Source organism: Scleropages formosus, chromosome 18, assembly GCF_900964775.1.
Source record: "Scleropages formosus chromosome 18, fSclFor1.1, whole genome shotgun sequence".
Classification (NCBI taxonomy): Eukaryota; Metazoa; Chordata; class Actinopteri; order Osteoglossiformes; family Osteoglossidae; genus Scleropages; species Scleropages formosus.
This window is the reverse complement of record NC_041823.1, coordinates 22745048-22763737: the sequence shown is the minus strand read 5'-3', so window position 1 is coordinate 22763737 and position 18690 is coordinate 22745048. Positions and strand designations below refer to the sequence as shown.

The following is an 18690-nucleotide window of genomic DNA, read 5'->3' as shown; positions in this document are numbered from 1 at the left end:
GCTTTCTGGTGGGTCTGGGGTTCAAGTCCCGCTTGGGGTGCTTTGCGACGGAATGGCGTCCCGTCCTGGGTGTCCCCTCCCCCTCCAGTCTTACTCCCTGAGTTGCCGGGTTAGGCTCCAGTTCCTCGCGACCCCGTACGGGACAAGGGGTTTGGAAAAATGTGTATTTCTTTCTACATGCTCCTTCTCATAGATTATTAACCCTTAACTGAAGAATATATTGCACAGTCTTTTTAGATCCATGAAAAATAAAAAGCTTTAACACCACAAATTCTAATGCCACTTCTATGTAGGGAAAATCAAACACACACACACACACACACACACACACATTTTCAGAACGACTTCTCCCATACAGGGTCGCAGGGAACCAGAGCCTACCCGGTAGCACAGGGCATAAGGCCGGAGGGGGAGGGGACACACCCAGGACAGGACAGGACACCAGTCCATCGCAAGGCACCCCCAGCAGGACTTGAACCCCAGACGCACCGGAGAGCAGGACTGTAGTCCAACCCACTGCGCCACCGCACCCCCCATGGAAAATCAAACAGTAAATAATAAAAACTAAACGCATACAAACTGAACATAATTCTTATTTAAAAATTATAAAATACAAGATGTTTTAAAATGATTACAGTTAGTAGTTAGTAGTTACACATGCCTTATTGTACTAAAATGTATCTCATGCCTATATTTGTAGTGGTCTGACTAAAAGCGCAGTGCAAAAATTAAATAGATCACTGGTTTCCAGCTCAAACTGAGTTCTACTGCCACTGATTAAAGAACTGTAACTTTTCTAATATAATCTTTAGAAAGGGTAGGTGACTGTGTGAAGCCCTACACGTCTGACTTGGCATTATCACCTTGAACATTGCAGATCTCACTGTAGATGGTATTCTCCACAGTCTGGACTGGAGGCCTGCAGGTAGCAAACAGAACAGTTAGCAAGTGATCTACTTTATTTCTCTATTAATGTTGGGTTTTTGTAAATTTCTCAGGGTGAACGTGTTCATTCACATTTTATCACAGAAAACATTTTCTCAGAATTCTGCAGTGTGTTGCAGCTCCTGGGACACTGCTGTTTTAGGGAATAGTTTAGCAGATGTGGTGTTTTGAAGGTTCTGACCAAATTAGGTACTTCCACATGAATGTCTAATTAGATTTTCCTTTGCGGAAATTTGTCAAATCTGCAAATTCACTTGAGATTGAAATTATGAAAAAATCCTAAAGATTTTTCATTACAGCCTGGACTCTAATTTATGAGAACAGTAAAAGCACACCTGTGGAGAGAGGGGAAAAAAACACATGTATGCATATATAACTGAATTTGTGCCAAAGCCCAACCCTAAGCGTATACAGACATGCACTATGGACCTTTTTTCAGACCCAGTCAACTCTGTCTGAAGACCTGACACACTTATAAGGCCTCAACCACTGGAGAAAGAACCATGGATATGCTGTATTCATCATTTCATCCTAAAATTGGGCAGGGTTGTAGTGTAGTGGTTAGAATTCTTGCCTGTGGATCCACAAGTTCAAATCCTACCTCCAGCTATAGTACCCTTGAGCAAGGTACATACTCTAAGTTGCTCCAGTAACATTACCCAGCTGTGTAAATGGGTAAATAATTGCAGGTGCTTTACCATTCCAAAGTTGTTTTGGAGAAAAAATATCAGCTAAATATCAAACTGTGGAAAGTTTATCTATTCCAAGCAATTGCATGTATAATATGTTGTCAAGTGGTTATGGAACATCATCCTTACTTATGGAGGTCACATTAGTGATGTCTGTGACAGACTGAAGAATCCTTGACATGTGTCATTGTGCCTGACACTAGCGGAGTACTGCTCACTTCCATGTAGGTTCTCACACAAAGATCAGCAAATCATAGAAATACTCCTTGTGTATATAAATAAAGTATATTTTATAGTTGACCTCATTAAATGTTAATAGTTACTCCAAAGGTTCAACTTTGTCATCTCATTTTCTTTTGCAAATGCTTCTTTTGTACTTTTACTGCTGGAATTGCACATCAGACTTACCCTGTACCCTTACCCCTGTGTGGGGAAAACTGAACATGGGCATATTGGACATCTTCTTCAGTATTGGATGGAGTGCAACTTGAACGTTTCATCTCCTTCTGATCTGATGTGACATGAGTTTTTTCCTGTTCACCTGATGTCTGCCCTGAAGGACCACGCATACCCACTGCCAGCACATTTGCATACACAGCACAGTTGCTATCCTGTATAGTGACCTGCACAAAAAGTAATTTTCAATGCAATAGCAATTTTACAAGGATTCATTAGAAGAAAAAAAAAAAACATTATTGGCAATACTTTCTGACTAACCCTCGTATATAAAAGTATATATTTTTAATAAATACTACCTATTTCAGGTTAAATTCTGTAACTGTTCTATCAGCTGACAAGGCCCCAGGTAAATATTGCTTGCTTCTTCCTTCAACATAATCAAATTTTAGTGTGTAAAATGCAGACCTACTGGGGTACATGGAGCATACAGTACACCTACTGTCCTTTCACTGAGCAGTAGACTTCACTGGCTGCTTCACTAAAATGCCAATAGCATGATAAGAGAGTATGCAAATAAAGTGCAGAACAGAAAACCTTCCAACAGCATCTCTCAAACAATCGAGGGAAGTTGATAATGTAAATGTAGACTTTGGACCTGGCTCCAGTTTCAGCACTATTGATTTGACAACAGTGAGTTGTGTCAGCAAATGATACCCACTTCTTTGCCTTTCTAAAATGACTATGAACATAAGAGGGATATTTATTTTAGTAATGCATTCCTTATGAACATTCTATATACTGCAATAAGCCTGCAAGGCCTATAATATAGTTTATCCATTATGTGATGGAGTGAAAGTCAGTTCAAAGTTTATCTTAAAAATCTTTCATCCTTTTTTTAAAATAATCACTTGCTTACATATGCCACATTTCAAAATCAATACATGCACATGGCTTAGTTCAAGATCCATGTTTTATTCACAAGCTTAAAACATTTCCAGTTTACTCACTTGTTCATCTCTCTCTGTTTTCTTTAAGGACCGGAATATCTTGGACCTAAAAAAAGAAGATAAGAAGATACTCTAAGTACTATCTTTTTTTCTGTGCTGTGCTGATATATGGGCAGAGGAGTTGAACAGAGAACTAGAACTGACTCTGCTGAAAATAAGCAAAACAATTCTGGAGCACTAAATGATCAAGACATGTCATGTCAACATATATTTTGAAAAGTAAAGCATGTTTATATATAGAAGCACTTACCCCATATACACAATAACAAAAATAAATGCAATGGTTGAACCGATTACAATTCCAATTATGAAGCTTGGAATGACAAATGTGGGAGTACCTGGAAAACGATAAACATCCACTGTAAGTCAACTGAAACAAGATATTTTAAATATTTAAATATTGTAAATATTTTAGAGAAGACTCTTGTGTAGAGGTCTTTCATTCATTACCCACCTACTATAATAATGACAGAAGTAGAATTATGGACACCCAGTCTTGTCATAGCCTCACAGTAGTATTCGCCACCCTCTACAGAGGTGATGTTACTGATGGTATAATTCTGTCCTGATCCTTTTTTTAAGATTTCACCTCCAATTTTTCTAAACCAGGTGTATGTGTCCACTGGTGGGTTGGCTTTGCTGCTGCAGGTCAGAGTAACGGAACTGCCCTCCATTATTTCTTCAAAGGGACTGACTGATATTGAAGTGTTTCTTGGGGCATCTGGAAAAGGAAGAGTTCAGGCTCATATCATGGAACCTGTCACACACCTTAATATACACTAGATACATTCGATCTCTAGCTGGTTAACTAGTACTTTTTTTTTGCTCATTAGAGACTGCACACTTTTCCATGGTGCTCACTGAAAATATGGCAAATCAGAAACACTTTCCTGTTATTCTTACATTTGTAAGACAGGTTGATAAGACTGCATTGTCACTGACTACTGATGAACGTAGCATTTTAATTGTAATGAAATTCAAAGACCATAACTTACAAAGAACATTAACTGAAAGTGATGCTGAGTTCACAGTTCCATACTTGTTCTTCACCATACAGTAATACTGTCCACTGTTGTCAGAGATGATGATGGGGATAATGTAAACCTCTCCAGTACTGGAGTTTACAATGGTGATGTTAGTGATGTTATAATTCTGTAAGATTTCAGCTCCATTTTTAAACCAGGTGTATGTGTCCACTGGTGGGTTGGCTTTGCTGTTGCAGGTCAGAGTTACTGAACTGCCTTCCAGTATTTCACCTGATGGATTTATTGACACAGAGACATTCTTGGGTGCATCTGGGAGAAAAGATTACAAGTTCAGCAATCATATTTACACACAGGCACAAATAAGACCTACACTTTTCACAACACTACATACTTTGAGTTGTTTGAAAGGCAAAGAGGGCTATTTTAAATCAATCTTACAATAACAGACAATGAGTAATAATATTTCCAGGAACAGAGATATGTAAATGCGATAAAGAGAGATGTAGTGTAAGACATGGGGTACTATACAATATTATTTTCCAGTGTGGCATCTGAGACAGAAGACTTCTTAGGTTTAGCACCTGCTAAGACATTGCTAAGTATTTACATTTATTCATTTAGCAGACACTTTTCCCCAGATTAACTCCAAGTGAACACTATGTAGTAGTATCAACCCACACCTTTTCACCCAAGGTGACTTACAATGCTAGACACAACTGAGTCACTCATCTATACACTAGAGAAACACACACTCATTGTGTTCAATTTAGAGCTACCAGTTATTTTGAGAGCAGGCCTTTAGACTGTAGGAAGAAACCCATACAGACTTGGCGAACACGCAGACTCCACACAAACTCAATGTGGACTGAACCCATGTCCTCTCACACCACCCAGCCACTGGGAGACAACAGTGCTAGTCGCTGTACCACCCACTTCTACTGTCAGAGCAGATTCAGAAATTTCTTCAGAAAAATTAAATGGGTATACAGTACAATGGGGGACAAAGTGGTGCAACGGGTTTGGGCCGGTCCTGCTCTCTGACGGGTCTGGGGTTCAAGTGCTGCTTGGGGTGCCTTGTGGCAGACTGGCGTCCCGTCCTGGGTGTGTCCCCTCCCTCTCTAGCCCTGCGCCCTGTGTTGCCGGCTTAGGCCTCGGTTCACCATGATTCCGCTCGGGACGAGCGGTTTCGGACTCTGTGTGTGTGTTGTGTGTATATACAGTATGATGGGGAGCAGCTGCTCTGGGAAACAAGCATAATGTGGCATGATCTCATAAAAAGAGGATCCAAAGTGAATGTTTCTTGTTAAAAAGAAAAAACAAAACATTACCTCTAACCAAAGACACTGACTATCAGCAAAGATAACAGAGGATGAATGTGAGGAAAACAAAGTGACAGAGAAGTAAAACTGAAAATTGAAAACACTAAATTCAGAATAAAACTCCAATATTCAAAATAAATAGCATAAACCCTTATAACTGAAATAATTCACCTTCCTACATTGTGTGCGTCCACTGTACTAATCTAAATGGGTAGCTCTGGGAGACTAGGGGTCTGTCTGTCTGCCCCCCCAATAGATCACTTAATTTTTGGCTTTTGGGACACTATGTTTCTGAAAATGTTTAAAAAGAATGAAGGATTTTAAAACTCTTGACTTTGTTATATGCTTTGTAAAATAAAAGTGACAGTTCTGGACAAGCTCTGCTAATGACATTCAATCTGGTGCAGTCCCAACTGCTTTTAAATAATTAATAAGAGGCAGCATCAGGTGATATACCCATCTGTACGAAATATGTCAACCTGTATTAGATGCAATGGAATAATTTCATAAATGAGCTGTCTTTCACAACCTCAGCACTAGATTTAATTAATTTTGCTGAAGAATCACTTTGTTTTTCCATGATAAAAATTATCTTCAAACTCAGGGACATAGTTTGGGTTCACTAATTTTGTCTAACTTCACTTTTTAATTTTCTGGACAGGTCCAGTGAAATGAGTGAACATTTTTTGACTCTTACATTTACATTTATTCATTTGGCAGATGATTTTTCTCCAAAGTGACGTACATCTCAGAGAAAATACAATGTGTGCATTACATTAGGAGAGAGACTCTTATACGAACAGCAGACTATTCAGAGGCTGCACTGCTATGATAGAGAAGAATTTACATAAACACCCACATTCTGGTAAAATATTATTCCCCAGGCATTTTACTACCATGGAACCAGAGGTTGGTTCTCTTGTTTAATTAGATTTAAAATAATCTGGGTTTCAAGGGAGGAGCAGAAATGGTTTGCCGTTTAGGGGGAGAGTGAAAACACAGGGAGAAACATGCAGACTGCATACACTGTGAACAGGACTCAAATACCATACCTGCCAAGCAGCAGCTCAGGAGCTGAGAGGCACTGACTTTACCTGCTGTGTCACCACATCTGTTGGTACAGCCTTTTACTAAATACCATATTACACAGTGGCATTAATAGGAAGGTTTTTTTGAGCAGTTTGTTTATAATCCAGTTTTGTCATTATTTGAATTAGTCTTTGAAAATTGTTTCTTTGATTGTTCATTATTGTGGTACAATTATTACTGGCATTATTAGTCCTATCCATAATAGCAGAGTGCGTAAAGATCTTGCGCTGTTTGCTGGGCATTGGTGTGAGTTCTGTGTAAGGTGCATAGATGTTTGCGTGCTTCTCCCCTTGTTTGCTCCCCCCAGTATGCAAGGAAAAAGACCCGGGCAATCCACTTCCATTGCTCCCTTGGCTTGGAAACCATCTAAAATTTCAATGAGTTGGCCACAGCTTCATCCATCCATCTCTTGGAGTCCTACTGTTGTTGGGGTGGGAGCATAAGAGTCAAAGTCATATGAAACATATTTGAACTGTTTTACATTGCTTTCTGTCATCTCACTTGAACTCACAAAATCAGTATGCTTTTCTGAACTGGCTGCTTGTTATAACATAATAGAATGTCTCAAGTCCTCTCATATGCATGGACCTTGTACTGTATGTGTTCTGGGATGTATTATTTACACATTGAACCAGAACATGTCCATACACAGGATGAAAGTAGCTTTCTTAGAGTTTTTGTGAGTTCTACCAGTTTGTGGAACAAATATGGTACATGAAACATTGTTTTCTTTGTAAAACATTCAACTTTTTTCACTTACATCGAACATTAACATCCACTTGTGAGGAGTTTTTAGCTCCATATGTATTTTCAGAGTTACAGTAGTACTGCCCACTGTCCTCAGACGTGATGTTGGTGATGGTGTAACTCTGCCCAGAACCTTTCTGAGATATTTCAGTGACTTTCTTCTTAAACCAGGTGTATCTGTATACTGGTGGGTTGGCTTTGCTGCTGCAGGTCAGAGTCACTGAACTGCCCTCCACAATGTCTCCGGAAGGACTGACTGATACTGAAGTGTTCTTTGGGGAATCTAGCAGAGAGAATGGCATCTTGCATGGGTAAATTTAGTACATGTAATTTGGAAAAAAAGTTGGAAGTATTATTGATTCATTCATTATCTATAACAGCTTATCCAGTGTAGGGTCACTCTGCTCCAAATGGATGCTGTACAAGCAAGTGCAAGGTAGGTCCTCCTCAATGGGAGTCTTTTGCTCAGTAATCCAAATACACTCACTGAACACACAAGCACATCCTATGGGCAATTTAGAGTAACAGTCACGTTAAACATTTCTTGGGCTGCTGAAGGAAAGTTGGAGAGAACATGTAAACTGCAGACACAGAGGGATTCAAACCTACATATATCTGAACCTAAAGCCCAGAAACTATGGGCTACCAGTACTGCCTGATGTAATTCTGTGCTGACTTTACTGGTAGAATCTGTTTCCACAGTATGACTGGTTGTTATTTGTGTGAAAATGCTGAAAAGCATTTTAAATCCATACTTTCTATTACTCTTAATATGAATTTATTTATGACGACTTCCCTTGCTTTTAGTTCTTCTGAAAGATAGATCCTATAGCTTGGCTTCAACAGCTGGTTATGAAGAGAATAGTGTGGTATGCTGAAGGAACAATCAAAACCACTGCATGGAATGCAGGCAGTCACATTCCTTCCATTTGTGTTGGTGAGGGTGAAATGTATACAATACACTTATATTTATTTTGGATATGCTGTAAATAATATGGTTTCACAGTGTCTAGGACTGTTCTGGTTCAAATCCAGTTCTGCTTGTGTAGAGTTTGCATGTTCTCACTGTGTCTGTGTGGGTTTCCTCCCAGAGTACAAAGACATACTATTCAGGTGAATTTGACACTCTGAGCTGCATGTAGTGTTTGACTGTGTGTGGGGGCAGTTTCCGTGTAATGTACCAGCATCCCATGCAAGGTTTACCCCTTTGTCTTGTGGCCAGTGACTCAGGGATGAGTTCCAGACTACTGCAATTCTGACCATGAAAAGTGGCCACCAAAAGTACGTGACAGTGTCTATTACACTGGTTGTTGGTAAATTTGCAATGAACTCTTTCAGTTATATTGTTAATGAGTTTGTTCTTTGCCACTTGTACATGTCACACTTTTCTTTGAATAACTTCTGCAGGGCTGATAGGAAAATGATAGCATGAAGTGTATCGTCAAAGTTACACAACCATGGTAAAATATGAATTTGCAGTCTCAACTTGAGATATAAAACCATCTAGTACTTTTCAAAATATGGAGACAAAGGCAAAAAGTCAGTACAAATTTTCAGAGCGCAACTTTTCATCATTATTTTTGATCAATTTAAGCAGTAAAGTTGAGTAGAGAGTATTACTGTATAAACTTGCTGAGTGACATAAAGGAATATTTAAGCTGTCACAGGTGATATACTTTAAAAAGGGCTGTTTATGTATGGGGCATAAGACTATGCAGGCCCATTGCAGGGTAGCCACACACACATGCACCCACTCTCACATTCACATACTATGGGCATTTTGAAACTGATTCACCTGGAACACATGTGTTTGGACTGGCGGGAGAAATCAAAGCATGTGGAGGAAACCCTTACACAGACTGGGAGAACATGGATACTCCACACAATCTGAGTTGTATTTAAAGCTATACCTAAACAATAAGGCTTTGTGATGAAATCAAACATAAGAAAATAGACTGAAAAAAATGTCAACAAGTGTTGATCACTTCTGAGAATAATTGTAATTTTCGGTTCTCTGGTATGTCACTGTGACCCAGTATTGCTGTTTTTGCAAATAAAAAAGTCAACTTACAGTTAACATTGAGAAACAATGGAAGTAGGGTCTCAAAGCTTCCTACAGCACAAGAATAATTTCCTGAATCCTCACTGCTGACTGACAGTAGGTACAGGACACTGCTGACCGGGTTTGTGTTCGGTGTTGGATTTCCATTCTTGTACCAGATGAAGGTGGGAGGGTCACTCAGAGAGCAGTTGGTTCTACAGGTCAGCGTCACATTCTGTCCCTCTGTCACGTTATTTTGATTTACTGTTACTTGAAGACCTACTCAGAGTTGTAAAGGAGATATCAAAATACATCTTCCACTTCCAAATATATACAAAGCTAACATCCGTACATTTGCAGCATGTAAAATTACCTGTGACTGATAGTGTGACTCCATATTCACTAGCCCATTTATTTGTATTTGTTTTAAACCTGAACCGATACAGTGTTGAATCCATCTCAGTAAGATTTCTTATACTGAAAGTGCAGTTATGTTGATCATCTCCCAGGTAATTCACACGCTGGCTGTAATTTGGGTCCTGGGTTAGGTCAATAGGGTCTGGACCTGAGGGCCACTGAATAAACCAGAAGGTTTTTTTGACTGTGTTACCACTGGGATATGAATAATTGCAGGGCATGACCACTGATGACCCCTTCAAGGCACAGATTGAGAATGTGGAGAAAGTCACATCCCAGTCACCTGAGCCTAGAACACCTGAAAAACAGTCACACATCATTGCAGTCACCTTTAATATAACAGTTGCATATCATTCACATCCCTATGCATGTTTTATTGCCAGGATTGTGTTTCTGAAAAACAGGCAAACTTTCCCCATTGCTCAGTAAAATAAGATATACGGAGGTCTGACTGGGTTAAAAAAACAGTAAAACACAATTGTGCTTGCATGTTACCTTTCAGGAGGATTGATGCAAATATGAAACTGGCAGTTTTCAGATGCATTGCCGCATAAAGCTGCAACAAACCATGCAGAGCACGTATATAAATAAAATACATACACACAAAGAGAGTCCCCAGGCTACAAACTTAATTGGGACCGAGACTTGTTCCATTACTAAATAATTTTGTTGGTAACACTTTAGAATACTGTTCCGTACTGCATAGGTAGTTATGCAGGAACTAATGCAGAACTAATGGGTAGTGCTACATTAACACTGCAGTAACTACTGATAACTAATAAGGAAGAGTGATTAACTAATCAGTAGGTAATATTTTCGATAAGTAACAGATAATTATTAGTTGTGTAGTAGTTACTAATAACTATTAAATGTTGTATGCCTCCTGCAGTACTACACATTAACTGAGGCTCATTTAAAACAAACTATGGATTAATTATTCATCAACAGTGATGTACAATACCTATGGTAATAGACTATATATGGTCCTGTTTGTTATAAATAACACAATTTTAAGATCATTCATTTACCTCATTAGGTTGGTCAGAGTATTTTGAACCTTTTGTTTCCCCTATCACCAAACTGAGGGGGATGTAGTGGCACAGCAGGCTTAATTGGTGTCTTGCTGTGTGGTGGGTCTGGGGTTCGAGTCCTACTCTGGGTATGCAGTGGCTCTTTGCCTGTCCCTGTGTTTTCCTCCCCCGACATGCAGAGGAAGGACCTGCCAACCCATCTCTGTTCCTCCCTTGACTTGCCACAAAAACCATGGAAGTGGTCACTTACGGGTCTGGTTTGACTCAGCACCCTGCATGTATCACCCTACTGAATTGACTAAATAACTCATTAAGACTGAGTATTGCCATCAATTAAATGGGTTGGTTGCATTCTTTAAGCAGAAAGAAACTTAAGAAATAAACACCTTTTTAATTGCATCTTGTGGAAAATCATCACTAGCCAACTTATCTCATAAAAACTATACAGACTCCATGTCTTACATCTGTTTTCTTTGGGACATATCTCCTTACTCCTCTCTCTGAGTAAATTACATAAGGGGGTTACATTTTCATTATTACAATCCTGGTAACTCCTTAGTAATTACTGAGTAGTTACCACATTGTTCTTCAGGAACTACTCATGACCAGGAACAGTAAAAATCATGGTAATCCATTAGTAATTAGTACTCAGGTCTTACCACATCCACATAGTCTAGAACAGTATTGTAAACCTTTGAAAAAGGGAAGTATAAAGTATAGTAAACTATTAGTAGAACAGTAACAATAACTGGTTTCAATATTTTATTAGTTATTACACTCTTTCACATTAACTTAAGTTTAATGTACTAATGCTTAAACAACCAATGGTAGCGGTGCGATGGAGGGTTCCGTGCCGACGCTCTATCCGCGTGCAGATGCAAAGCTGGTTCCTCCAGCATGTAGTGGTGTCGAGTCCCGAGCACCTAGGCTATTGCACCAGCTTGTGTGACAGCTTTGCGCAAAAGCGTCTCTCCCACACACACATTCTTCTCCTCCAAACTAGCGTGGCTGGTAGCTAAACTAGCCACAGTCCACCCCGAAATTAGTGCTCGCGTAGTTTAATACAATTACCGAGCGAAGATAGCACCAAACGGCTCACTTTCCCGTTTTACAGAATTACATACTGCGGTGCGCAGCGTCGTGAGTTTGGATGAGGGACGTAGAGAGAGCATCTGTGACACTGGATTCACTTGAACACTAACACCAAAATAATGGAATATTATATAAAGGAAATAATGCTTTCGGCCAGAAAACTCCCGCACCGTCATAGCCTCCGCGTGCAGGCAACCTTCCCCCTCTGCCTTACACCCAACACTCTCCTAGACACGGTCACCCCATTATTTTCCCCTTAAGTGCCCCCAGTGGTTGCATACCCACATTTCACATTATTTCCCAGAATGCAACTATTTACAGAAGACATCTTCCCACCTAAATACCAGCAACACGGGTCGTTACAATACTGATAAACCCCCCTCCCCTCTTAACACGACGAACAACAGTAACTTTAACGGATTGTGCGAATTTACAACAGCGCTCCGCGCCTCAGTGTTCTTTTTTTTTTTTTCCCTCTTCCCCGACCCTTTCTTCTCCGTCCCATAGGAACCCGGTAAATTGTGACGCTGATCTCTGATTGACACTGATTAGCTAATGACAAATTGACATCTGGCTACCCAATAAACAACTGAAGAAATAGGACCCGAGAAGGTAAAGACTGGTAATAGTTCAGAATATACTGTTTTGGGACTCGACGCCACTACATCCCAGAGGACCCAGGTTTGCATCTCAGAGCTGCATGTGGACTGGCGATCACGACATAAACAGCAATACAGAATGTTATTACAGTAGAAGGGTATTATAAATTATTATAATTTATAGTTCTGAGTGGGAAATGTATTGTAATTCCTTTTTCGCCTCATCCAAACCCACGGCGCTGCGCTCTACAATGTTTAAGCATTACTGAAAAAGTGTAATTAATAAAATATTGAAACACTTACTAGTGTGCTAATCTTTCTACACTGCTTCTCCAGGTAATCATTTCCTACTTAGTTTTTTCAAGTTTTTTAAATGTTTACAATATACTGTTCTAGACTATGGTATGGATATGGTAAGACAAGTAATTACAAATTGGTCGCCATGGTTTTCACTTTAGAAGTACTGTTCCAAGTCATGAGTAGTTCCTGAAGAACGATGTGGTAAGATCTTTCCAGTTCATGTATAGTGTAAATTTACTAAATGTTCATGCACCGGCGTTAACTTTATGATCATCCCCAGATTATAAGCCTTACGCAGCCGCTACTCCTGCATTCTATGTGAATGTTTGTGTACCTTATAGTATATAAAAAAAAATGTAGGAAGATTATCAGGATTTATTTCCTGCATTGTATGCACCTATTTGAGGCAATGAATAGCTGTGCGTCAAGTGAAAAGTAAAAAAAAAAACTAGGTTTACTTAAGAATCACATCTGCAGGTATGTCTCTTTCTAAATGTAATGCACAAATTTTATTTTCAGTGAGATTTACGTTGCTTTGGAGAAAGGCGTCTGCTAAATGAATAAATGTAATGTAACTATTCAGTAATTAGTAAGCCAACCATGATTTTCAGTTTAGAATACTGATCCAGATCATGAGTAATTCCTGAGAAAGAATGTGGTAACTACTCAGTAATTACTAAGGAGTTACAAGGGTTTTAATATTTAATAATGAAAATCTCACCCCCAGTCGTTATGTACTGTAATTTACTCATAAAGAGTAGTAAGGAGAGATGTCTCAAAGAAAACAGAGGTAGAACACATGGAATCTGTGTAGTTTTTATGAGGTAAGTTAGCTAGCGATGATTTTCCACAAGACGCAATTAAGAAAGGGTTTATTTCTGGTTAAAGAACACAACAGACCCCTTTAATTAATGGCAATATACAATTGTAGCAAGTGATTTACTCAGTTCAGTATAGTGATACATGTATGCAGAGTGCCGAGTCAAACCAGACCGGTAGCAACAGCCTGCATGGTTTGTGAGACAAGTTAAGGGAGGAATGGAGGTGGGTTGCCAGGTCCTTCCTCTGCATGTCAGGGGAGGCAAACGCAGGGAGAAGCACAGAGCCACCATGCACCCCAAGTGGGAGTCAAACCCTAGACCTGCTACACAACCATGCACCAGTCAAACCCACCACACCACTGCACCACCACCACATGCTTCTCAGTCTGGTGATAGGGGACGTACAAGGTTCAAAATACTCTGACCAACCTCCTGGAGTAAAAGAGAGATCTGAAAATTGTATTATTGATAATAAACAGAACCATATATAGCCTGTTTTTTGGCCATAGGTAATTATATGTGACTGTTGATGAGTAGTTAATTCATAGTTCTTTTAAATGAGCCTCAGTTAATGTATAGTACTGCAGGAAGCATACAACATTTAGTAGTTATTAGTAACTACTAAATAAGTAATAATTATCTAGTTGTTAGTGCTGCAGGATTTAGTAGTTATTAGTAACTACTACAGAACTAATAATTATGTGTTACTTAACGCAAATATTACCTACTGATTAGTTAATCACTCTTCCTTATTAGTTATCAGTAGTTACAACAGTGTTAATGAAGCACTATCTGTTAGTTTTGCATTAATTCCTGTGTAACTACCTATTTACTACCTATGAAGTACGGAACAGTATTCTAAAGTGTTACCATTTTGTTTGTCAAACGTGAGACAGAATAAGGGTTCATTATGAGTTCTGTAATTGTACTGCATTGAAATTCTGTATGCTCATTAATGTGCAATGGTTTTGGGTGTGTCTTCATATGTATACTGGCAGCACTGTGAGTAACACTGGGATGTCACAGTTACTGGGATGTGGGTTTGCATCCAGCTCAGTCTGTATGCAGTTTGTCTGTTATCCATGTGTTTTTGAAGGTTTCCTGCCACAGTTTAAAGTAATGTAATGCAATTGATTTACTGTATCTAAAGGGTGATAGAGTGGTACATGAATTAGCCCTGTTGCCCCATAACCCTTGGAGTACTTGAGCTAGCTGGAAATCGGTGTTTATTCTGTGTGGAGTTTCACTGTTCTCCTTGTGTCTGTGTGAGTTTTCTCATGGTGCTTTGGTTTCCTCCCACAGCCTAAAAATGTGTTTCAGTTGAACTAATAACTGTAAATTTCCTGCAGTATGAATCAATGGATGATGACACTGCAATCGAGTGGTGCCCCCTCAAGAGTGTATCCTTTCTAACCTCGCTTCCTGGGCGTCTGGGATAGGCTCGGTATCACCAAGACTTTGATTAGCTTTTACACAGCAAGTGTAGCTAAGTTGCTTGCAGTAGGAGCATGTGTGAGATTACTCTGCAGTGCAATGGACTAGTATCCACAATTAACTGTTTCATACCCCACACTCCCTAAATAGGCTCTGAATCATCACGCTACTGTTTTGCACAAACATTCATTAATTGGATGACTAAGATGGTGCTGCGAATGGCTGCCTCAGTGTGGTACTCTCCAGTACTTATGTTGTTTTTGCTTGTTTGCCCTGTTTTTAGTTGCTCTTCTCTAACCAGTTACACAAGATAGGAGTGGCTAAGAAAAGCTCTGATAAGCTGAAAAAGCAGTTTGCAGCTAATGACTCTGCATCAGCATGGAAAGGCCTGAAAGACATGACTGACTACAAGACCTCACCCCTCACTCTGTGGACAATCAACAACTGGCCGATAAGCAGTTTCCTCCCTCGGGTCATCACCCTCATGAACAGTTACACTCCCCTATAGGTCTCCTATCAGTACAATACATCCCATCACTTTTGTAATTTACTAATTTATTGTATTATCCTTTTTACTCTGTAAATATGCTATTTAGTTATTCTGTGTCTGTGTCAGGTGTCTGTCTTGTCTATTGTCTGCAATACTGAAAGCACCAAGCACCAAAGCAAATTCATTGTGTGCGTCAGCACACTTGTCAAACAGAACCTCATTTTGATTCTGATTCTGATTAATTCATTAAACTATGTAAGCTCAGGAAAAAATCTAGAAACTGTTACTGTAATTGCTGTGATGGATTTTGATTTGGCAGATGTATCCATTTCTTAAAGATGATTAATTTTTACAAAGCCCAAAAATATAAACAAGCAATCTTTGGAAGCATATCATTGTATGTGTACCTGAGAGAAGAACTTCATAAACTCACCATGACAGAGCTCTCCAAAGGTTCCAAGACAAAAATAAAATATTGGCTATAGACATATCCACTTCCAAAGACAGACTGGTAATGATGTTCTAAACATTCAGAACGCATTTACTTCAGTTCCTGTTCCTGTTCCTGTTGTTCCTTCCCCTTTTTATTATTCAGCAAATAAAGAATGAGGATGCCTTCGGTTTATTCAAATATTCCATTTGTGCTGCCTGGATTGTTAGACACACATCAACATACAATGCAATATAATAACTGAAATCATTAGTTGTTTCCCTTCTCTTTGTTCTTGCTATGCTGTAGGGACAGAGGCAGGACATAAACACGATAAGGTGTGAGTGAAATAAAATAATCTCAAATTTTTGGCAACTGTTACAGAGACAGCGCAAGGAACTGTATGTGTGAGTGCGTGTGTCTGCATGGGAAAAAGCAAAACTTGTGGTTTTGATCTGCTGAGCACCCAGTGTTCCACCTGGCAAAGTCAGGTTGGCCTGGAAATAGCTGTGTTCAACTGATAGGAAGACTGTATAGATTTTTATATCTGAAACATGTGCAAGTTAGAGGAGTTCTGCAAATTACAAGAGTTAAATCACTATACATATCTGTCCATGGAAATGACAAGACTTTTGGGGACTTATAAACATTTAGAACATTCTGCTGTTCTATTAATATCTTTCTATAAATATCCATTGGGGTGTATGGGGTATCAGGGAGGGGTAGCACCTCAGGTGGACGAACATGTCGCACCCTCTTCAGGGCGGTTCGTCTACCTTTGGTCCCCACCTGTTGCTCGACTCTCACCTGTGGCTCCCCGTAAGCTGTTTGCATGTGACAGCGGCCACACCCCGGGCAACGGCTTCGACAGGCCGGCTAAACCAGGTGAGGGTAGCTGATGGGCCTCAAACCCTCGGTGAGTTAGGGGATCTTCACCCAAGTATGTGAAGATGGATTTCGGCGGACTGAGCGGATGAGACCCACGAAAGGTCCAATGGTCCAACGGTCAAGAAGGCGGTCTCAGTAATGCTATGGGAGTAAACCCAGACAGAAAATCCGGAGTGGAGCCCCGAAGGCGGATGGATGTCCTTGACACCCTACCGGCAGCTCCTGCAGTCAGACTGGCATCAAATGTATTGCATTGCTCTCCTTTGGAACATGCCAACTCGGCCAAGGGGGGGGTTCTGATCATTGGGCATCTCAGGACCCCCGAAATCATTGCCCAGGTTTGCGCCTTGGAGAAGTCACTCCAACGAAACAACACGGGAGACAATAGATACCGGTTATAAGTTCTTACTCGATTGGCGTAGAGAATGAACGCCAGGGATTGTCTCCGACGGTGGGAGAGATCATCGCGTCTCACTGGACAGCTACCGCCCGTCTCAAGCTGGGCAGCCCCCGGCCAATAAGGTGCTGTCCCGCCACAGTTCACCTGCCTCACTGGGTGCGTGGGGCTTAAGGCTTTCAACCCGACAAGTGGACTGTAATTAAAGCACCAGGCAAAAAGATAACCAAGAAAAACAGGGAGGTCTTTAGGCTTGCCTGCTGGAATGTACGGTCTATGCTAACTGGCCTGACTGATAATCTACAAAATGTGAGTGACGCACGGAAGACTGCCGTAATCAACAATGAACTGAAGAGGGTTCGTGTTGACGTTGCCGCACTACAGGAGACAAGGCTAGCTGCATCAGGATCCCTTATGGAGGCTGACTACACATTTCTCTGGCAAGGAAAATCAGACAGTGAACCAAGAGAACACGGGGTGGGTTTCGCTATCAGAAACGGTCTCTTGCAACTGGTGGAAGTATGTCCGGGTGGATCAGAACGAATACTTTGCATCAAGCTACAAACTTGTGCCGGCTGTGCTCACCTAGTTAGCACCTATGCACCAACCCTCGGTGCTTCGCCTGAAACAAAAGACCGGTTTTACGATGATCTCCATGCCGTCCTGGAACGCATACCTGCAAATGAGCAAGTATACCTTCTGGGTGATTTTAACGCAAGAGTAGGAGCTAATCGGGATTCTTGGCCCTCATGCTTAAGCTATTTCGGTGTGGGAAAATGAATGAAAACGGACAGCGCCTGCTGGAACTCTGCACATATCACAACCTGTGCATTACTAACACCTTCTTCAACACAAAACCACAGCACAGGGTTTCCTGGAGACATCCACGCTCGAAGCACTGGCACCAACTGGACTTGGTGATCACTAGGCGTGCAAACTTGAACAATGTCTTCTTTACACGCAGCTTCCAGAGCGCTGACTGCGATACGGATCACTCGCTTGTGTGTTCAAAAGTTAAGCTGATGCCCAAGCAGTTACATCATTCGAAACCCTATGGGAAGCCCCGCATCGATGGAAACAAGGCACTGCATGTAGAGACGGCAAAGATATTCCATGACTGCCTTGAGAAAACGCTACCCACCACATGCGTTACAGAAAGCGTCACCTCGAAGTGGGATCACCTAAGGGACACTATTCGTGACACGGCCTTGGCAGTTTTCGGGAGGAAGTCTAGGAAAGTGAACGATTGGTTTGAGGAGTACTTTGACGTGATGATTCCAGCCGTTGAGAAGAAACGTGCCGCCTTTCTGGAACACAAACGTTCACCCTGCGAGAATACCAAGCGAGCGCTGAGAGCAGCCAGAGCAGAAGTTCAGCGAACAGCTAGGCGGTGTGCGAACGACTACTGGCTCAACTTGTGTAACAAGATTCAGATCCATGCCAGCTTCGGTCATCTCCGGGAGATGTATGATGGCATCAAGCAAGCTATTGGTCCCAGGCAGAATAAGACAGCTCCTCTGAAGTCCAAGTCAGGTGATATTATAACCGACAAAACCAAACAGATGGAGC

At 40.7% G+C, this 18690-nt stretch overlaps 1 protein-coding gene across 1 annotated transcript; it reads right to left on the bottom strand.

The window, feature by feature from the left end:
* Positions 1-623: 623 nt before the first annotated feature.
* LOC108930304 (B-cell receptor CD22-like) lies at positions 624-15904 on the bottom strand. The gene is made up of 11 exons (XM_018745498.2): positions 15840-15904; positions 10135-10195; positions 9596-9937; positions 9253-9501; positions 7195-7464; positions 4036-4335; positions 3495-3761; positions 3291-3378; positions 3041-3086; positions 2043-2257; positions 624-919 (listed from the first exon to the last, which is right to left on the bottom strand). The coding sequence occupies exons 1-11, from the start codon at positions 15840-15842 to the stop codon at positions 838-840; spliced, it is 1923 nt and encodes a 640-aa protein (XP_018601014.2). The 5' UTR covers positions 15843-15904; the 3' UTR covers positions 624-837.
* Positions 15905-18690: the final 2786 nt, after the last annotated feature.

Bases quoted from the DNA above. Each gene is read 5' to 3' on its own strand.
- LOC108930304 (XM_018745498.2), bottom strand. The intron at 2,258-3,040 runs GTGAGTAAACTG...CTTTTTGTGCAG, and splicing joins AAACAGAGAGAGATGAACAA to GTCACTATACAGGATAGCAA. The intron at 920-2,042 runs GTAAGTCTGATG...TGCTACCTGCAG, and splicing joins CACAGGGGTAAGGGTACAGG to GCCTCCAGTCCAGACTGTGG.